General features: G+C 39.2%; 1 protein-coding gene across 1 annotated transcript in view; it reads left to right on the top strand.

The window, feature by feature from the left end:
- Positions 1-22,926, top strand: part of FAM129A (family with sequence similarity 129 member A) — a 131,868-nt gene that overhangs the window by 44,927 nt on the left and 64,015 nt on the right. Inside the window, exons 3-5 of the mRNA XM_021716580.1 lie at positions 12,712-12,842; positions 16,508-16,639; positions 20,241-20,355. Of these exons, the coding sequence (XP_021572255.1) occupies positions 12,712-12,842; positions 16,508-16,639; positions 20,241-20,355 (378 nt within the window). The remainder of the gene's footprint in view (positions 1-12,711; positions 12,843-16,507; positions 16,640-20,240; positions 20,356-22,926) is intronic.

Genomic DNA, 22,926 nt, shown 5'->3' with positions numbered 1-22,926 from the left:
TCATATCCAAAGGCTAGAATAGACAAAAATATACATTCAAGGCTACTCAGGATTTTTTTTCTATTCAGGCCTTCAGCTGATGGGATGAGGGTCACCCACACTGGGTGACTAAGTAAAGTAAATTGCCCAATCTCTATGTTGCTCTTATCCAGAAAGACTTACAGAGACACATCTAGGAAAATGTTTGGGCATCGGTGGCACAGTCATATGGACACATACAATTAATCATCACAATATATTTTTACCCACATTTAAGATTTCACAAGTCTTCTTACAATGTAGTTTTTATTACCAAAGGGTATTTATATTCCTTCATTAATTTAAAAAAGGATCTTTGAATTCCTCCATAAAAACCAAGGTAGTCTTAACAGAGTGGAAAACTGTTAAAAACAATACTAATCCTTTTAAGAATTTTCATAAGTGTTCTATTGCTAACTAGTTTTGTGACCTTGGGTCAATTACTTTCTTGATCTGAAAATAAGAGAGCATCGGAGATGACCATTATGATCTCATCCAGCTCTAGAGATCTGTAATCTTGGATTTTTCATCAATATATAGATGTCAGAATGTGATGGTCATTGGCATGTCTATGCTACCATCCAGGTGAACTCTAGTTGCTTTCTGAGGTGTGTTGTAAATGTAGTCTCAGTTATATACAGTTCTACTTCATATTTAATTCCCTTGATGCATTTAATGACTAGTTAGAAGTAAGTGAATTTCATCTATGAATCCTGGACTCCAAGCAGAGCTGATGTCATGAGGTTCCATCACATTTAGTAAGTGCCATGTGAACTCACCTTATAGAGGAGCAATTTCCACAGAAAAAGATGTAACTTAGAACATGGTACTATTTAAATTATTAATACTATTGAGGGTTTTGGCTTTTCTTTTCTGTCTCTATTTTTAGAGCACCACATGCAATATCTCTGGGGTAATTTTTCACTAGTATACATTACTCAGGATTTTTTATTTTTTTTTGAGTCAGAGTTTCACTCTGTTGCCCAGGCTGGAGTGCAGTGGCATGCTCACGGCCACTGCAGCCTAAACCTGCTGGGTTCAGGCAATCCTTCCACTTCAGCCTTTTAAGCAGCTGGAACTAGAGGCATGTGCCACCACACCCGGCTAATTTTTTTAAAAAAATATTTATTGTAGAGATGCCATCTCGCTATGTTGCTCAGGCTGATCTCGAACCCCTAAGCTTAGGCAATCCTCTCGCCTCCACTTCCCAAAGTGCTGGGATTACAGGCATGAGTCACTATGCCTGGCACTTAGAAATTTTTTAATTTAGTGATTAATTGATCCAGTGATGAACACTTATTAGATTCCAAGAAAAAAAATTTTTGACTGTGCAATGAGCTTTATTTTCAACTGTTCTAGGTCAGATTTTATTACTGAGGATGTTTGGGTTGTTAGCAGGAAAGCCATATCCAGAGATATTGTGCAGGACCAAATCAAGTGGACAGTGCCATTTAGACATTTCTCAAAATCTTATGAGAATAAGTTAGAGCATGCTAAAGTAATTTTTACTAACGAGTGAGTTATCGACCTTGTGAATATTTCCAAAAACCAGTCAGCTGGCCCACAAAAATGCTGACTCATTTATGAAGTTTTTTTCTGGACCCTCCTAAGCCTAGCAAATGGCACCTTTCATTTTCCAGTCAAGTCCACTTCTTCTTATTGTTACCCATATCTGGGCCCCAAACACAGTTATCTAAAATTGCATTTTTTACATCAATGGCATCATTTCTTGAGAGAGAAGAAACAAGTACTAGAAAGAAAGTATTTAGATCAAATATACTTCTGTGTGGAGAAAAAAGGAAGAACAGAGGAAAAGAAGAGAGAAACCTGGAGGAGACACCAAAGAAGCTCATGTGTTGGAAGGAGAAATCACTGAAATTCCTAGGCTTGTCGCCCGGGTTATTTTAAGTCTGTCCTGGTGTCTTTTAATGTGTATATTGTGTGTATTTGCATGGTTGCAATCTCTATGCAAAGAATATTTTCAGGAGTTTGGAATAATCTCAGAACCTCTGATAAAATACACGCAGAAAAAATTTAATAATTGTGATTAGACACAAGAAGAGTAAAGGGAATCTCATTATTCTGGTTTCTGAATTTTAGTGATACAGTTTCTTCAAACCCAAGAAAGGTTGTTTAATGGGCAAAAACATTATTATTCCTCATGAATTCATAGTTCTTGTAATGCTTTCTGAAAAAGCAGCTGTATCAGATTAGTTTAATTTTCTTTTTCACACTCTTCCCTCTCATTTTTGTAAAGAAAAAGTCAATCTGTGGCTTCCTTGGGGGACATTAGACAGCTTAGAAAAGTGGCAAAATAAACAAGATTTATTCTCATCAGATGTGTCATGAGAAAATTGGAGGCGTGCTGTGAGGTAATGACAAAATAATCTTGAAAATTTCCAAGCACTTTTCCAAATGAAAGGAAGGAAATTTAAAGTCAGCTTCCGTCTAATTACAGCTAAAGCAAGGCATGTGCATAAATGTATGGGCACATATATTTTTCTAACTATACTATTTTTTTCCCCTAAAAAGGGGAAACCAGACTTAAGGCCTTAGAGTTACAGAAAGCTACTCTTGGGGGTTGTTGACCACAGTGGGGTTTTTATTTTTCTATAGAGTGAGGTAGTGAGAATTGTGACATAAAGTGGTCATGTGTTATTCCTCTCACTGTCTCCCTCCATTTCTCTTCCTTACTTTAACCTGTGAAGGTACTGCTCTACTAAATATGTGGTACCAATGGGACTTGAGTTTATGTCAGTGTCTCTGGCCATTTGTGGAAAACTCTGTAGATGTTTCTGCTTACTGGAACTGGTGTATGCTCTCTTAGGTAAGTAAGATTCTGTGGATTCATTGAATGCTCTTGATGAGCTAAGATTTGTGGCCATATTAAAGGTACTGGGCTTGCTTTTAGAACAGGGTTTGGGAAAAACTTAGGGTCTCTAATAGTCTGAGGTCGAGTTCACTGCCCGCTTTGTCTCTCTATGAGTGAGTTTTGGAAACCAGGAAGCCATGTTTTGTTTGTTCTTAAGCATGCCTGCTTTCTATTCAGATGCTTTCTGAACCCTGGGAAGGCTCTGGTATGATGTTGATATATTTAATATAAGCTCTTGGGAGCATAAGTGTTTGTATATTTTTCTTTGAGGATTAAATATCCAAAGTAAATCACAGAGAGCTTAAGTTGGTTTATATGTCTCTTATTTTTAACTCAAGGTGGAGTTTCTGCAGGCAAGGCTGCAGTATCAAGGCTGCCCATGAATCACTTTTCCTTTTCCTAGTAGAGGCTGTTCAAAAACCTGATGCTTGAGCACCAATAATAAATGTGCTTTAAAAACACAACTCTCCCCCTCCCCTTAGTTCAATTATGGAGAATCCAATTTATCCCCATTCTCTAAGGCATTTACTAGAAGTAAAAGAGAGTCCTTGGGCATTATTCTATGTAATTAGATTTTTGCACCTCTGTATTGTGAATTGGGATTTCCAGTTTCTCCACCCTAAGGTGTAAAGTGATGGTGCTTAGCAACCTGAGACCATAGTTGATGTTATAATTCATTGGGACTTTAAGCTTTTGTAATTTGAGAAACTCTAGTGGAAATAAACAATAATGGATATTGTACTTTATTTTATAAATATTAAATATGTTTTACTTTTTAGAGCCATTTATCTTATTCCCCAAAATTAACTTTCATCTGAAACTTCAACAGTTTTTGAGAAACTGTGCCAAAGGCCTAGTTAATCTTTTCCTTTTATGTGGGTTTGTCTCAGTTCTCTGACCACCTTATTAAATATACTTATTTTTAGATTTCTGTATTTTTCTCCTTCATAGTGACAACAAAAAGTAACATTTAAAAATCATCGATTTTTTGTAATGTCATAGGAAAAATCAAAGATAAAATGTTAAGTAAAGAAAACTGGTTATAACATATAATAATCTCAACTATTTAAAAAATAATTGAACAAAGATTAGAAGGAAATGTAGCAAAAATATTGTTTGGATTTTTAAAATATCTTTTTGTCCTTATTAGTTACTTTTTTTCTTTTTCTTTAAAAAATTTGTGCATATTCAAGGAATACAAGCAGTTTTGCTACATTAATATATTGCATTGTAGTGAAGTCAGAGCCTTCGATGCGTTTGTCACTGGAACAATGCACATGGTACCAAGCAACCTCCCATCATTCACCTTGCTCCCACATCCCACCCCTAATGTGTCTTCACTGTCTATTGTTTTACACTCTAATTCCGTGTGTATACATTATGTGACTCCTATTTATAAGTGGGAGCATGCGGTATTTGCCTTTCTATGTCTGAGTTGTTTCACTTAATGTAATGACTTCCACTTCCATCCATGTTGCTGCAAAAAACATGATTTCAGTCTTTGTCATGGATGAACAGAATTCTAATATATAGACTGCATTTTCTTTATCCAGTCTTCCATTGATGGACACTTAGGTTGATTCCATATCTTTGCTATGATAATATCTAAGTATAATGCTATGATACACATCTAAGTGCAGATATCTTTTTTATATAATGATTCATTTTCCTTTGAGTAGATACTCAGTAGTGGGATTGCTGGAACAAAGGTAGTTCTATTTTTAGTTCTTTGAGACATCTTCATACTATTTTCCACAGAGGTTGCACTAATTTACATTCTCACCAACAGTGTATAAGAGTTCTCTTTTTTCTGCATCTTTGCCAACATTTGTTATTTTTTGTCTTTTTAATAACTGATTGCTGTATGATGATATCTCGTGAATTTTTTTTTTTTTTTGAGTTGGAATCTCACTCGGTCACCCAGACTGGAATGCAGTGGCCGCTCCTGGCCACCGCAGCCTCGACCTGCTAGGCTCTGGCGATCCTTCCGCCTCAGCCTTCCGAGTAGCTGGAACTACAGGCGAGTGCTACCACACCCGGCTAATTTTTTGATTTATTGTAGAGATGAGGTCTCGCTGCCCAGGCGGGTCTCGAACCCTTGGGCTCAGACAATCCACTCACCTCAGCCTCCCAAAGGCGCGGGATTACAGGCTGAGCCACCGAGCCCGGCTCATTGTGATTTTAATTTGCATTTCTCTGATGACTAGTGATGTTGAACATTTTTTCATATGCTTTTTTTGTCATTTATTTGTCTTCTTTTGGAAAATGTCCTTTCATGTCCTTAGCCCACTTATTAATGGGATTATTATGATTTTTTTTGAGTTGTTTGAGTTCCTTGTAAATTCTGGATATTAGTCCCCTGTTGGAATGCATACTTTGTGAATATTTCTTCCATTCTGTAGGTTGTCTGTTCTACTCTGCTGATTATTTCTTTTGCTGTGTAGTCTTTTAGTTTAAGTGCCATTTGTCTATTTTTGTTTTTGTTGCCCCTGCTTTTGAGGCCTTAGTCATGCATTCTTTGCCTAGATCAATATCTAAGAGTTTCCCCTAGTTTTCTTCTAGTATTTTTAGAGTTTCAGGTTCTACATTCAAGTCTCTAATCTATCTTGAGTTGTTTTTTGTATAGGGTGAGAGACAGGGGTCCAGTTTCATTCTTCTGCATATAGCAATTCAATTTTCACCTCACCATTTATTGAAAAAGTTTTCCTTTCCCCAGTGTATGTCTAGCTGATTTTGTCAAAGATCAGTTGGCTCTAAGTATGTGGCTTTTATTTCTGGGTTTTTATGAGCTACTTTTATAAATGTAATGAAATAGGGAGGAAACTGCATATTTCAGAGAAGATTTATTGTATATCATGTTTGTGACATTGAGACTTATGGGGAAATTAGGAATAATCTGCTATAAACAGAATCTTTTAAGAAAGACTGCTGATAAGAAGTAGATTTGAGTTGAACTGCTTCAGAACTGGAAACTGGCTTTAAGGAACCTTCTAGAATGACAAAATTTATAAATTTGTCAGATTCTTCAGACTTTATATAAGTTTTATCTAGACCTTTGCATATATCTCATGTTTCCAGATTGCTCAAGAAAAACAAGCCAAGAAATAATTATTTTTGTGAATGATTTCCTACAAAATAATTTTATGAACAAAATTTACTTAACTACTTAAAAGGAATCAAAGAGTTTTATTTTTTGTAAACAAATTTGAGTTGAGTTTCAAGAATGTATATTTTTAATAATAAGCACTCAAACTGTAAATGATACCTTTCTCTTTTCCTAAGGCATCGGCATGAGTTTCATCATTATGATGCATGGTAATTTGCTTTATTATTTTTTTTTTTTGGAGTTGGAGTCTCACTCTGTCGCCCAGACTGGAGTGCAGTGGCCGCTCCCGGCCACCGCAGCCTCGACATGCTGGGCTCCGGCGATCCTTCCGCCTCAGCCTTCTGAGTAGCCGGAATTACAGGCGCGTGCTACCATGCATGGCTCATTTTGATTTATTGTAGAGATGAGGTCTCGCTGCCAAGGCGGGTCTCGAACCCGCGGGCTCAGGCAATTCACTCACCTCAGCCTCCCAAAGGCGTGGGATTGCAGGCTGAGCCACCGAGCCCGCCTTGCTTTATTCTTGAATATTTACTCAGCTATTCTTTCATTCCTTCAACAAATATTTACCGAGTATATAATGCAATATAGCCTTGAAGGATAGATAAGCTATATTTAAACAGCTGTAGCAAAAATGGTGACACAGTATTGGAAGAATGTAGAAGGTGAGATTATTTCATCTGGGGAGACCCAAAAAGGCTTCTTCTTGCCATCAGGGCTTGAAGGGTCTGAAAGTGGCTAGCAGGGCATTTAGGGGAGAAAAGAGAAGAGAAGGCATAGATATGCACAGAGGCAACGAGATTAGTTTGAATGGAGAAAGTAGGAAACAAAGACAGTGGATCCCAGGCCTGTGGTGTTAGGCTGACAGGTTACTATCCTAGCCAAGGGGGAATTGTTGAAGGTTTTTATTTTTATGTTGTATAAAAGTAGTGACATGATCTGACAGCAGCATGTCAAATGGAACTTGTCAAGCCAGAACCCAGAAGTCTGGGCTTCTGTCTGCCTAATGAGGCGTTCCCTATGACTTTCAAACGATCGCCCTAGTAGCATCAATGCCAACGTTTGGTTCTGAAGGACAGTTCCCCACACTGACATCTGGGCCTTGATAACTTGTGCCACTTTTATCTGGAGTGGGACCTCCAGATGAAATAGCCTTTTCTTTCTTTTTTTTTTTTTTTTGAGTTGGAGTCTCACTGGGTCACCCAGACTGGAGTGAAGTGGCCGCTCCCGGCCACCGCAGCCTCGCCTGCTGGGCTCCGGTGATCCTTCTGCCTCAGCCTTCCCAGTAGCCAGAATTACAGGCATGTGCTACCACGCCCGGCTGATTTTTTGATTTATTGTAGAGGTAAGGTCTCGCTGCCCAGGCGGGTCTCGAACCCTTGGGCTCAGGCAATCCACCCACTCAGCCTCCCAAAGGCGCGGGATTACAGTCTGAGCCACCGAGCCTGGCTGAAATAGCCTTTTCTATTCTGCCTCATCAGCCTTGGACTCGCCACTTCTCAGATCCTGCCTCTGCAACACACACACACACACACACACACACACACACACACACACACACACACACACACACGGAGTCTTGGATCATTACCCATAATCCTCTAGGATTTGCCTATCAGTCCTGACACTCCTCTTTCCACTCTGGTTTTGACATTTTCCCCTCCTTGTTTTAGAGCTGAGAGCCAGTTGAGTTTTTTTGCCCTGCTGTGATACTGAGGTAGGGTAAATTAAGAGACTGTCACAATGTTATTGAGCGATATGAAAGGCTTGATTGAAGCTGTGGTGGTTGGGATGGGGAGAGATGATAGAAGAAATGTGGAAATAGAAATGGCAAGATTTGATAACTGAACATGGGAGTGGGGAAGGAATTAAATGAGTGCAGAGATTTTGAGCCTGCACAGATTTGCATGGTTTTAAAAGGCCCGGCAACTATTTTCCTTACTTTTATGAGGTTGGATTGAAGGTAAATTTTTTAGGCAGAGCTGTTGAAGAGGTTTCTTTTAGCATTAGTGATGATCACCCTAAAAGATGTTGTAAGCTGCCTGGTTAAGTGAATTGTACCAACACAATTCTCAGCAGAAGCTGTAATAATTGAGTAGCATTAGAAGAAATATGCCAGTGTCAAAACGCCGGTTATATCAAAATGTGGAAGAAGACTTTCCATTCGTTTCAGTCTTTCTATTCTTGAGTTACCTTCTTTCTATGGGATATTTGGCACTGTGTTTTACAAACAACTTAGGAAAAGGGAATGTGATACTAAATCTGGAAGCAGGGAAATGAAGGAAATTCAATGCTCAAGAATCTTGAAAACTCTGGTAAACAAGCTAGTTTTTGTTGAAGTTTATTTTACGTGGCACCTGTGGGTTGATCTATTTATTTGAATGTTTTCATGGTGGAATATTAAATAATAGTCAGAATGTATTGATAATTGTCAGGCACTCTTCTAGACAGTTTTCTGCATGCAGAATATTTTATTTACTCCTCACAAAACTCTGTGACGTGGGCATCTTATTGTCCCCATTTTCCAGCTAGAAAATTGAGGCTCGGAGAGAGAGGCTTAATAATGAAAAACAGCCACTGATTCATGCTTTTTGCTTCAGTTCATTCATGCTCCTGTTTTATTTAGTTGGTTTTAATTCAGTAATACACTGAAGGACTTTTATGCTGAAACATTTGTGAAAATCTAGATTATATTTGCTCAGAGCCTGCAATGGGTGGGATGGCTCTTCTGGATACAGCAGGGCAGGATGGCCCTGGTTCAGGAGTTATAGTAAACAACATGCTTTTTGTCTTCTCCTTAATTTGTAGTTTAGCTTGACTTTCTCCTGGTGCTTGGCTAAGGGTCACCTTCATCACCATTCTTATCATTATTTTAATTATTATCAGTCACTGAACATTTCTATGTGTCAGTTTTGAGCATGGCATTGCATTATTTCATGGAAACATTACAATACCATATGATGTTGCTACCCTTCTTTTTACTTTCTTTTCTTTTTTTTCTCCCTCCCCCCCCCCTCTCTTTCTCGCTCTCTCTCTGTTTTTGAGTTGGAGACTCACTCTGTCACCCAGGCGGAAGAACAGTGGCATGAACACAGCTCATCATAGCTTGAGCTTCTGGGCTCAGATGATTCTTCCCTCTCAGCCTCCTGAGTAGCCTGGTGTTTTTGTTTTGTTTAATTTTGTAGTGATGAGGTCTCACTATGTTTCTGGTTGCTGGTCTCAATCTCCTGGGCTCAAGGAATCCTCTCGCCTCTGTCTCCCAAAGTATTAGGTTTACAGGCTTAAGCCACCATGACCAGCCTTTTGTTTTCTTTTTATATGTGAGTGGAAAGAACAAGTAACTCACACAAGGTCCGGCAGCGGGTGAGTAGCAGAGATGGGACTTGAACCCATCTGTCTGATTCTAGAGCCCATCTTCCTAGCCTCAGTGGTATTTTGCCCCAAGGGATCATTGTGTCACCTCACTTGTTTTTGAAATTTTACCTGCATAATAGCTCTAAACAAATCTTGCCAGTATTTTACATTTTCATATTTCTCTATTGACAATAATATCAAAATTTAAAAACAAAAATTATGCCAACTTTACATTAAAGTATTTACAACTACTTTGGAATATGATGTCAGGTTTATTTTTCCTTACCAGACTTCACTCTCATTCTCAAGGTCCCTACATTGGGTGCTCTTTTATTTGGGTTTAAATTGTAATCTAAAATCCAGATATGCTTGGGAAATAACTTTAGGTTTTTCCCCTTTAGACTTTGTGATATTGTTAGCTGTTGTATTCAGCTTGCACTATTCAATAGGTTAATTACCTAAGGAAGCTGCAATTTCTCTTTTTAATTCTACCTGGTGGATGATGTGTTGATAGTACCATATGCAAACATTCAAATCACAGAAGCATTTTTCTCACACACTGAAAGGTGGTACCTCACCAGAAGCAGGGTGTCCCTGGGGGAGGCTTGGGGATGCAGTGGAAAATCAGTTTTCATAGCTTTGTAGAGCTCATCACAAAATAACACCCACCTCCTTCCATTTCAATCCAAGTGCTTTCAAGAGTGCAAAAAGAAGCATCAGAAATTAATAGGCTGCTCTTCTGACAGACCAAACAGTGACTACTTGGACCTCAAGGGCAACTTTTGCTAATCATTTATGCATTCTGTAAGGTGAGAGTCATTCTCATTGAGGGACTTCTCAAAGTTGTCCCACTCCTATGTGAGAAAATTACAGGCAAGGATAAAGAATTTTATTACTTATGCAGTGCATAAAAGCTAATAACATAATAACCAATTAGATGGTTATAAAACCTGAGAATATTAAAGTATTATGCAAATACTGATTAATAGTAATATCATAAATTCACTGAGCAAGCAAAAGCATGCCTGATTCATATTATAGGAGCTTTTATTTGCATTTCTACAGAATCTATTATTAGTGGGTCTCAAAACATCTTACGAGTAGTAATTATTAAAGCCCATAAATCTGACCAGTAAATGTCGTTTTATTAATTAAGTGAATATGAAAGAATTCCTCTGCACCTCATACATATCATGAGACCAAAATGCCTAAACAAAAGTGAGATTCTCCATACACGGAGAGTATTTGTACATGGTGGATGTTTTCAACTTTGATTCTAGAGGTCTAGAAACTGGTGGCTATGAATTTAAGGGTCTCCCATGAGTATCTCACCATATGCTAGAATGCTTTACTTACTTTTGAAATTCTACCTATGTAATAGCTCGAAACAAATCTTGCCACTATGTTATATCATGCTATTTCTCTATTGATTATAATATCAAAATTTAAAAACAAAAGTTATGCCAAGTTCACATTAAAATATTCAAAAATATTTTGGAATATTATGTCAGGTTTATTTTTCTTCAAGCGATGGCCTGTTCTGTGGACTAACTGCTTGTCAGCACAGTCAGAGAAGCCTATGTCTATTATTATTTTTTGGCCTCAATCTCACTCCATCGCCCAGGCTGGAGTGCAATGGCACAATCATGATTCACTGCAGCCTCAAACTCATGGGTTCAGGTGTTCCTTCTGCTTCAGCCTCCCGAGTAGCTGGAACTATAGGCATGCGCCACTATGCCTGGCTAATTTTCCAATTTTTTTTTTTTTTTTATAAATGAGGTCTTACTGTGTTGCTAAGGCTTGTCTCAAATTCCTGGACTCAGACAATCCTCTGACCTTGGACTCCCAAAGTGTTGGGATTACAGGTGTGAGCCATGGTGCCTGGCCCCCTGTGTCAATTACTCTACTCTGTAGCAAGTACTTGAAATGTTGTATGGATTTTAATCTAATTCCACATGCTCTGGTGCCCTTTCTCCTCTGTTTCTCCTTCCTTGCCACCTTTTGCAACTCCCAGACTTGCTAAAGCTAAGCACAGGCTGGAAAAAGCACAAGAATGTTTCTGGTGACTGACTCTCCCTGCCTCTCCGTCTGGCGTCCTCAGGCTCCCCCAACAAGGTTGATATTCAGCTTTATTGACTTCTGCCGCTGAGTGACTATATTGCAGTTGCTGGTCACTGTTGTGAGAGGGCTGTACTTCCATACTGTACTTATACTTCAGTGTCATGCAGACTTAAAGAAGAGTGTGGACGAGCGAGCATCTTCCTTTATAGTTAGGACACTGGAGCCTGGAGAGTTGAGTGACTTGGCTGAGGTTGTGCCGCTGGTTTGTGCTTCCCAACTAGAACTGGGACCAGACCCCAGGCTTCTAGACTCTTAAACCAAAAATTTCCCCTCTACTTTGTGGTAGTTGTGTAAGGCTTTGAGAAACACACACACACACACACACACACACACACACACACACACACACACACACACACACACATTTTAAACCGGAAGCATTAGAGCAGAACTAGAGGAAACCATTTGTTGATTTTATCCAGTACTGGGGATCTGGGGAATCACAAGATTATTGATGGAGTCTCAGGGATCTAAAGAAAAAGTTAGAGATGTGTATGCAGAATTGAGGGGGCAGGTCCTGAGATTATTGTTTGGTGGGAGGAACTGAATGACTGGAGGTAGAGGGGAGTAAAGAACAAAGTAGAGTAGAGAGAGGATGAGGTAGAATCGTTGTCTTAGAGGGATTAGAAGGATGGTTGAGTTTAAGATCATGGCAATGAGTTATTGACATAAAATAACACAAAACTCTAATGGTTACCAGATGGATAGTCCTTAAGGTCCCTGAAGTCTCTCAGGTTGGTGCCAGAAGGGGAGGGAGAGGTCAAGGCATGTGCAGCAAGTATCAAAGTTCTCCAGAAATGCAGGCTGATCACGAACCCCTGGGAAACAGTGGCACAAGGGGGACTGGAGTGATGTCTATAGAATTATGTGGATAGATGTCTATTCTGTGAGATATGCTACATTTAAAAATTCTTATTTTTAGGCTGCACACGGTGACTCACACTTACAATCCCAGCACTTTGGGAAGCTAAGGTGGGAGGATTGCTTGAGCCCAGGAGTTCAAGACCAACCTGGGCAACATAGAGAAACCCCATCTCTACAAAAAAATAAATAAATAAATTAGCCAGGTGTAGTGGCATGTGCATCTAGTCCCAGCTACTCAGGAGGCTGAGGCAGGAGAATCGCTTGAGCCCAGGAGGTTGAGGCTGCAGTGAGCTTTGATTGTGCCATTGCATTCCAGCCTGATATGGAGAGATCTCCAACTTAAAAAAAATAATAAATTCTCATTTTCATATTTTTCCAGGGAAAACTGAGGCTGCTATCAAAAACTTCAGTCCTTACTACAGTCGTCAGTATGCTGTGGCCTTCTGCAATCATGTGCGCAGTGAAGTAGAGCAGCAGAGAGATCTAACATCTCAGTTTCTGAAGACCAAGGTAAACCATGGGCATTTGGTTTACATATTTCAGCCTCTGAATAAAGCTTTATAGCTCACAGTATTTCTGAAATAAACAATAGTTTGAGTGGCAGTTTTAAAAACTCTACTTTGAAATCATCTTGTGCTCAAAAACTCCATTTGCCTGGAGGGTAGAATGTATGATTTCTTGTTGATGGTATAATCCATATAAAAAGAAAACTAACATGACTCCTATTCTATTATGTGTTTTTCCAACACTGATGCTTTGGTATCAGAAAATTTGGCTTGCTGCAGTGAAGTTCGGTTTTTAAAAGGTCGTAATTTCAGTGCCTCGTGCTGTGGGCATTTTTATTTTGGTCATTGATCAAATATGATTTTCTCTTTGAATCCCCTAATTTGTTCTTACTCTTTTGCCTCATTATGAAGTTTACACACAATCTTAACAAATATTTTTTAGTACCTATTAGGTGCCAGGCCATATTCCAAGAACTGGAGAATAAGACAAGTTCTCTGCCTTCCTGGGTTTATATTCACATGTAGGAGACAGACAATAAATAAATAGATAAATATTAGGTGATAAATACTACAAGGAAAAATAAAACAAGAGTCTTATTTTAGAGAAGAGGGTTAGGAAAGCCCTCTGTGGAGGTGACACTTGAGCAGAAATGGGGGTGAAATGAGAGTAGGCTATGTGAAGAGTGCTCTAGGCACATGGAACAGCAGGTGCAAAGACCCTCCAGCACAGAGGGGCTAGACTTCCAAGAGCAATGTGAGCAAGTTAACAGTGAATGCAGAGAGACAGGCAGGGACCAGATCATGTAGACCTCTGGGCCACAACAAGGGTTTTGATTTTAAGTGTGGAGGGTGCTGAATACAGAGTGGTATGTAATTTTAAGTTATCTTTATGACCTTTTTGAGGGGATTGATAATGGGAGGGGGAAAAGGCAAACTGAGGACTGGTAAGGAGGATACTGTGGCATTCAAAGGGAAGGAGGATGGCAAATTGGAATGCTGGTGGTTGCAGTTGTGAGAAGAGGTATTTATGGTAGAGCTAACAGAACTTGCTTATAGAGTGGGTGTGAGATGATAGAAAAGAAGAGAAATCAGTGATGACTTCTTACAGATAAGTGGATGGAGCTGCCTTTTACTCGGAAGGAAGAGTCGGGGCGAATGGAAATCATGAGTTCTCTTTTGGCCATGATAAGTTTGAGCTGCTTATTTGACATGTACATGGAAATATTGAATAGGCAGTTAGGTGTTTTTCACCTAGAACTCAGTAGAATGATTTGGGCTGGAGAATAGAAATTCGGAAGTTGTGAGTTTATAACTAATATTAAAACCATGGGAAGTAATTGAGGGAAAGAATGTAGACAGAGAAAAGGAATAGTACACAGTCCCCTCCAACATTTGGAGATCAGAAAAAGGGGAAGAATCTAGAAAAATGGACTAAGAGGAAACAGCCTGTGGAGTAGGAGAAAAGTCAGGAGAGTGTAACGAATGTCCCAGCAGGAAAATAAAGAAGGAGTTTCAAGAAGGACTGAGTGATAAATGAGGCAAACACTAATGAGAGGCCAAGTTCAGATTCAGATTTAGCAGCGTGAGTATGTAGGGATAACTGACTGTTTTCCCCATTAAACAGTGATCTCAAAATTTAGGGAGCTTGTTAAATATACAAATTCTGGCCCACACCCCCAGAGATTCTGATGTAGTAAGTCTAGAGTGAGGCCACATTTTTAATAAGCTTATCCGCTGACTGGCCCAGGTTTAAGGAAAACTGCACATAAGAATTATAAAGTTCAGCAGATACCGTGGTTTCAGCCCCATTGAAAGAGAAAAGTGACGTTCTTTCTTACCTTTTAATGAGGCAAGATAGGATACTGCCTCATTATCTGCCAGGACGGAATATGAAACACTGGAGTTTGGAAGGGAATTTATTTCATTCCTTAGATGGTTCTTAAAAGAGGTTGGCATATCTGTCTTCTCTGCACGGTTCATGTAAAAGTTTGCTTGAAAGTAGAGGGATACGTTTCTGAAGGCATTATGATTTTTTTAATAAAGGGAAATTAGATGTGAATCCAGTGACACGTAAAAGACAAGAGGTCTGTTCATATTTTGAAATGATGTGGGAATTGTTCAATGAGGCAGGATGGGAATTACCCTCACGCAGTTAGCCCAGTGGAAGACCTAACTAGGAATCCAATGGAAACTCTTCTACAGCACATACAACAGGGGACCTCCAAACCCATAATTTATTTATTAAAAATTGTGTATTTATTCTTATGTGTTTAAACTTTAGTCTCCTTCAAAGTACTCTCCATTTGATGCAATACACTTATCAAGATACTTTTTCCACTGCCCCAAACAGTTTTCGAACTCATCAGTTTTGATGTCTTTTAGTGCTTCTGCCATTTTTTTAGGTTTCACCTATTCCACGTTGGCAAAACGTTTCCCTTTGAGAACTTTTTCCATCCAGGGAAACAGAAAAAGTCACTTGGGATGGGATCGGGTGAACAGGGAGAGTGGGGCATGGAGATCAGGCTGGTTTTGGTCTAAAACTGCAGAATACTCAGTGTGGTGTGGGCAGGTACGCTCGTAAATCATGAAATGGGAAAACACATTAAAGGAATCGCCAAAAAAAAAAAAAAAAAAGAAGATTGGGCTCGGTGGCTCAGCGCTTTGGGAGGCTGACGTGAGTGGATTGCCTGAGCCCGCGGGTTCGAGACCCACCTGGGCAGTGAGACCTCATCTCTACAATAAATAAAAAAAATCAGCCGGGCGTGGAAGTGCATGCCTGTAATTCCAGCTACTTGGAAGACTGAGGCGGAAGGATCGCCGGAGCCCAGCAGGTCGAGGCTGTGGTGGCCGGCAGCGGCCATTGCACTCCAGTCTGGGCGACAGAGTGAGACTCCAACTCAAAAAAAAATATTCAGTGAAGCTGAAGGCAGCCTCTCACACCAATGCTAGATGCTAATGGGTTTCTAGAAAACTTACCCAGAGAGAGAAGTACTACAAGGGGCCCACACTCCAAAAACTAATTCTGATTTTTTTGTTCCCACCCCCCATAAATCAGCAACATTAATGAGCAACAATAAAGAGGGAGAACTGAGGTTTGCTGGTTTGATATTTGTAGATTCTTTAACCAAATAGCAAACAGGGTCTCCTTGAGTGGGATTAAGTGTTTCCAGCCTGGGTCCCCATGGCTTTTGGGTCTGAACAAACCATTGAGTAGTGGTGGTTGTGCCTGCAGTTATGACGAACAGGGGAGCAGCCTGTTAAATTTCCTGCTTTTCTGAAATTAACCCTGAGGCATGTTCAGGATGTCAGGGTAGATGTCCACCCTTACACTTTCCCGCATCACTCCCTCTCTCTCACAGAGTTTATCAAGCATGTATTAAGTGCCACGTGTATGCAAGTCACAACCTTATTACTGTAATCCCTTCTACCATGTGCTTCTGTTCCTATGGCATAATGGAGGGAAATGAAAATTATAAAACAGCAGTAAAACAAATATTTGCATTTGGTCAAGAGGAGTAGGAAAAGGAAATTGTGGAGGAAGCAACAGTTTCCTTAGGACCTCAGTACAAGATAGTTTCCTAAAATATTCCTTGAAATATCATGGATAACAGTGATAACAAGGTATATTATCGGTTGTTGTGATAGTTAATTGTATTCATCTTCTTTAAGCCACCATTGGAGCCTGGAACTGTTTTGTATGAAGCAGAGCTGTCACAGTTTGCTGAAGACATAAAGAAATGGAAGGACAGATACATTGTAGTTAAAAATGATTTTGCTGTGGAGAGCTATGAGAGCAAAGAAGTAAGTCATTTCCTTGTTACCACTGGTTCTTGTCATATCCTTAAGACTGTGGCTGGGTTGATTGGCACACCTTGTCTTTGGAGCTTGATTCATTCAAATAAGCATCACTCACATAGGTACTCATTTCAGTTAACAGATATTTGTTAAATGCCTGCTGTATGCCAAGTGTTATATGAGGTTCTGAGTGTGTAGCAGTCAATCAGAGAGATGCTTGCTTGAACAAGTGATTACAAGTAAATGTGAAAAACGAAGATGGTGTTGAGTGACCAGTGTTTGTCATAGGAACCTTTCCTGTGATCATTCAGCCTCAAGGTCTTTCTCAGTCACTGTGTCCATCATGGTCCTGATACCTGTCCCTCTCTGCTTTATTTCCATGTCTTCCCACTCTGAAAGCTCATATATAACAGGTAGCCGATGAGTTATTTAATAAGGTTGTTAATGAATTTTCTTGGTTTCCTAGCAATTCAGAACACTTCACATACTTTATTCCACTTATACCTATAAATTATTTTTCCTTCAACTTTATTCTGGTTATCTCGTTGTTTTCCTTGTCTATAAAATGTGGAGAAAATGAGGTAATGTATATAAAGTGTCTAGCACTTTCATTTTTACTTTACTTCAGTTTTTACTGGGTCCTTTTTCTTTCCTCATGAAGGGAGGTAACATGGTATAGGGAAAAGAATATTGGACAGTGAATTTGGAAAACTAAAGTTTAGGTCAAGTAGTGCCACTAACTAGAAGTGAATTTATTGACAGGTGACATTGTCTTCAGGTTCAGATAAGGTAGAGAGTTGGATGAAACGATCTCATGTGTACACGTTCTTTAGTCTATAGTCCTCTAGCTCCCTTTGAAACGAATAGTTGCCACTTATTAATTAAAGATAGTAACAGCTTTAAAACTCAGCTCTCTGATTCTAAGCTCAAGAATAAGCAAAATAGTCTCCACGGAGTACTGTGAACAATATCCCTGATGCTAAACCATTAGGAAGAGACTCCAGACTGACAGACCAATGTGTTTCTTTCCTACTTCTGATGAAAAATAGGAATAAAATTCCTATTTTCAGTGCAGAGTTATTCCACAGACTATCAGGCAATGATCAAGTGCTCTTTTGGGTAGATTTATTCTTTTCAACATTTATTAAGCAGGTATTTTCTCTATGTATCTATGTTAGGATTTCATTCTGTACTTAATTTGCACTCAGAAACAAATTATCAGGACACTACAAATAGTAATGATAATAATAACAAATCACCTTCTATTTGGTATGGCCTGTTACAGTGTCCTTTCAGGGAACTTGAGGAGAGACAGTGTAACACAAATTGGTTAATTTTATGGGATTTGAATCACCCATTGGCCAGTCACTAGGTATGTGTCCTTGCCTAAGTTCTAAATCTCCACAAATCTTAGTTTTCTCATCTATAAAACGGTGAGTGTGATCCCTTTGTCATAGCAGTGTTGTGAAGATCAAATAAATGAACGTATGGAAGCACTTAGCATATGGCCAGGCCTAGGTAGAGCCCAATGTAGGGCAGCTGTTGGTGTGATTATGACTAATCTGTTGGGAGGACACACCTCTAGAGCTTGTTCTTGGATTTATTAAGGTTCTTACCACGTTTAACACTAACTGAAGTTTTTCATTCTGAATCAAATGTTGGAATTTTTCCTCTTTTCACTTATTTAAGCTTGCTCTCTCAACTTGCGATTCATGCATTACCCTGCTTTTGCTTTGTTCATCATTTTCAACGGAACCTGTTTGGGTTGCTAAGATGTGGTGACTGAATTTGGTAATAGCCAAGTATTAATAAAACAACAACAACAACAAACTTGAGTGTTTAAAAAAAGTCCATGCAGGTTTCTTAAAGTTTTAATAATATCCTGTTTCTTAATTTATAAAAGTGGTATTTCTAAATGGAACCTAAGTGTTACACACTAAGTATGTATAAATTATCTATTAATTTATTTAGAGTCTAATTTTGGCTGATAATTAAACAGGAAAAGCAAAATATTCTCATGTGATAATCAGTTCCTACCTTCTGTGCACTTGCACTGGAACTGGCAGACATGAGTATGAATTTTGGATTTGTCACCTACTTACTACACATCCGTTAGCAAGTTTTCTAGCCTCTTTGAGATTCATGTTTCTCATTTGCAAGATGGAGGTGATATCTAATGCATAGTATTGTTTTGAGGTTGAATTAATATAATGTTTATAGAAGCCAATATTGGGATCTGTATAACTAAACATAATTCACATTTGAGTTTAGTCTAAATAAAATTGCCTCTAAACCTTTTCAAAATCATACAAGTTTAGATCCTTCTCTGATATATCCTGGGCCCCTGATGTACTTATGCAGTTGATTAGTAGTTTGTTTTTTTTTTTGAGTTGGAGTCTCACTCTGTCGCCCAGACTGGAGTGCAGTGGCCGCTCCCGGCCACCGCAGCCTCGACCTGCTGGGCTCTGGCGATCCTTCCGCCTCAGCCTTCCAAGCAGCCGAAATTACAGGCGTGCGCTACCACGCCCGGCTGATTTTTTGATTTATTGTAGAGATGAGGTCTCGCTGCCCAGGTGGGTCTCGAACCTGCGGGCTCAGGCAATCCACTCACCTCAGCCTCCCAAAGGCGCGGGATTATAGGCTGGCCACCAAGCCCGGCTAGTAGTTCTTACAAGTATGAAAACAGACTTTTTGGATAGCCACAATTTTATTGATGTAGAACGTATTATTGTTTTTCTGAGTTTGTTGTCCATATCAACATTTTTTTTGGGGGGGGTTATCCTCAATGACACAGTATATTTTGGCTCTCAGAGTTTCTTGACTTCAATTCTCAACTTGCTTTTAAGTTGCTATTTTCAGAATTTTTCCTTGAAGATAAGCCCTCCTATGAGATGCACACACTTAAATTTTATGTTATCTGCGTGTCCTTGTGGGCATATCTGCTTAACAAAATGCTTTAGCAAGGCTCTGTGACTCTTCTGTTTCTCAAACAGCAGGGCCTTCTGTCTGCCAGGCAGAATTTGTTCTGATGTCATACCGGACTTCCATCCTGATCACTTTTACTGCAAAACAGTTTCAAGATCATCTAAGGGCAAAGTAATGGCCTATTTCATCATGACGACATTTTAATGTTTTGAATGAAAATCCATGGTAACCATCATTGCAGTTACATGTTCCATAGACTCATTTGTCACCATACATGGCCCACATCTGTCACCAAGCAGTTTGTGTGGTTGTCACCCTTGTGGTTATTATCAAAATGACTCAGGCATTAGTGTCTGAAAGGGTAAATATGGTGCAAACTTTTTAGAAGTTACTGAGATTATGTTTTCCTCATTTGAGAACATACCTACAGTGACTCTCCCTGAGATTTGGGACTCTGACTTACCACCTTGTGACCATCACACAAAAGTATTAAAGTACTACTGGGTAATTGGCAGGTATGCAAGCATATTTTTTGAATAAATGACTCTAACTCAATGACATTTAGTGTGGGGATTGCTATCTCTGGGTATATGGGTATGGGTCTATTTTTAAATATTTCTGGTATTTTCCAAAAACACAAATGGGGGGGAAATCATTCATTCATGTATCTTTCCTTCTCCAGGCTTATCAGAGAGGAGCTGCCCCTAAAAGCCGAATTCTTCCAGCAGGCGGCAAGGTGTTAACCTCAGAAGATGAATATAATCTATTATCTGATAAGCATTTCCCAGACCCTCTTGGTGAGTTGCTAAGCATTCTTTTTTTTCTTTTTTGAGTCGGAGTCTCACTCTGTTGCCCAGGCTGGAGTACAGTGGCATAATCATGACTTTCTGTGGCCTCGGCCTTCTGGACTCAGCCTCCCAAGTAACTGTGACTACAGGTGCACACCAACACACCCGACTGATTGTTTGATTTTTTTTTTTTTTGTAGAGACAAGGCCTCACTATGTTTGCTAGGCTGGTCTCGAACTCCTGGCAATTCTCCTGCTTTGGCCTCCTGAAGTGCTGGAATTACAGGCATAAGCCACATCGCCCAGCCTATGCATTCTTATCCAACGCAAAATTCCTAAACTTCTTTGTCTGGCTAGACCAGGGTAGAGAGATTTTACCCTTCAGGGACATTTGGCAATGTCTAGAGACACATTTGGTTGTCACAATTGGAAGGGGGCACTCCAGGCACTTCCTGGGCTGAGGCCAGGGATGCTGTCAAACACCTACAATGCACGGACAGCCCTTAATGATGAAGAATTATCTGGTATAAAATGACAGTAGTGCCAAGGCTCAGAACCCCTGGGCTAGGCACCATGTTCCACAGACAGATGGAAGATGTGATTTCTCTAATTTAGGTAAACATGGTACCACTTTTGTTATTTCCAACCCCATTCAGTAATATACAAGTCAGTTACTGTGTTTCTAGCACATGGAAAATGTGCTGTTGGTCAGGTATATTGAAGGCTTTGATAACACCCCACAGGGCAGCAGAAATAAACAGGTAGGGCCTAGTCCATGAAGTATACAGTCCCATCTTTCAGTAAGTAAGCCTGGACCTGTTGGGGAATGTTATTTTTCAAATTTTAGGATGATAGGCAAACCTTAAACCGACAAAAAAATCTTTTAACAAGTGTTACAGTAACTCATAGCTACTGTGTTTAAAGAAACAGTATTGCATTAATTTGCATATCTATAAATAAAGCCCAATGCTGCCTGGAAAGAGTATTAAGCTGAGAATTGGGAGACCGAATTTTACCAAGTTCTGACTGTGCCACTTACTAAATATTTTACTTTAACTGGCTGCTGAACTGCTCTGGTTTCTGTTCCTCCAACTCAAATCAGGGCTTTGAACTTGAAAATCTAGAAGGATCTTTCCAGTTCTAACATTGTTTGATTCTCATTTTTTCCTCTTTTTTCATATGGAGAAAGTGATGAATAATAGACAGATCAAATAGGGCAATTCGTAGAGATTCATGAACTGTGGATAATGTAATAACTCCATCTGGCTATTTGTAAATCATACTACATAGTAATTACTCGGTTTCTTGAAGAGAGCCCTGGTTCTTATTAATGTGCATAATCATTAGCATTCATTAGCATTTATGGAGGAAAACATAATCATTATATCAGTTGTTATTTCCATGCAGAATGCTTAGCATAGTGCTTTTAGTAACACAATTATAGAATTAGTACATGGACCATAAACCTAGATTAACAAATCATTACTAAGCAATTCAGTCTAAAACAACACTTTGTGTGCACTATGCATATTATTACATTTTCTTTCAACATCTTCTTATATGCCTTCTTGGCTGTGGTTGCAGCTAGAAATGGGAATATTAACATGTTGACTCTTCAGAATCTCTCTAAAACTTTCCAGTGAAATCAGTCAGAACAGACAATACATTTATTGATGAAATCATATAGGAAGAAATGAGAAGGAATAAAAAACACAAGGCCTGTGTGACTCATGCCTGTTGGCCCAGGGTTTCAGATTGGGACATGTTCATGACTTTTTAAATTGTGTGGTGTGGCCTTCTGAGTTTTAAAAATAGAATATTCTACAGTAGATATTTGTGATATCCTTGTAACACAACTTAGAAAAAAAAAAGCAGACTGTGGCATCTGGAAAATTGTTGTAAAGGTTAAGAGAGACAACTGGAGCCTACAGGAATACATTTTATGGGGCTTGCTAAGGCTTTTACGTGCAAAGGATCAATGTTGTTTTCAGTTGTTTGTACGAAATTGTGACATTCTTGGAGAGGGCAAGGAGAATTGTATAATACAAGCCATGTCTATCAGGGAGACTCACTGTGTGGCACCATTTCCACTGGAAAGAATAAAGGCACAGTAGTAGAGATGTGGGGAATTAACCTTGTTTGAGAAAAAGCACAGAAGGCTTAGAAATAAGTGTATTCTTTACAGAGGACTCAGCTAAGATGATGTATCAAAAATGCCCTCATGCTTTGTTAAAGTGATTTATTTATTTGGCATTTTATTAGTTAGAATCTGGTTGGCTGTACACACACACACACAAATTCAATTTTTTATTATCTCACTAAAATTTTTATTATCTCATGAGAAATGTTGGCCTATTAGTCCGGGACTGGTGTGGTAAATCCATAAATGTATCAGAGGTTCAGGTTTTTGCTAGTTTTCTCCCCTGTTGTTTCTAGGTTGTAGTCTTTGTTGGCAGAGTTCAGGGTGGCTGCTGGAGCTCCAGCTATAACTTTATCATTCCGGCTGATAGCAGGAAGAAGAAAAGGGGAGGAGGAAGGCACATTCACTATCTTTCAGGATACCTCTAGAAGTTTCACACAC

The sequence above is a fragment of the Carlito syrichta genome, unplaced genomic scaffold, assembly GCF_000164805.1.
Source record: "Carlito syrichta isolate Samal-C Ts95f unplaced genomic scaffold, Tarsius_syrichta-2.0.1 Scaffold308845, whole genome shotgun sequence".
NCBI classification, from domain to species: Eukaryota; Metazoa; Chordata; class Mammalia; order Primates; family Tarsiidae; genus Carlito; species Carlito syrichta.
This window is presented reverse-complemented; position numbering and strand designations above follow the sequence as displayed.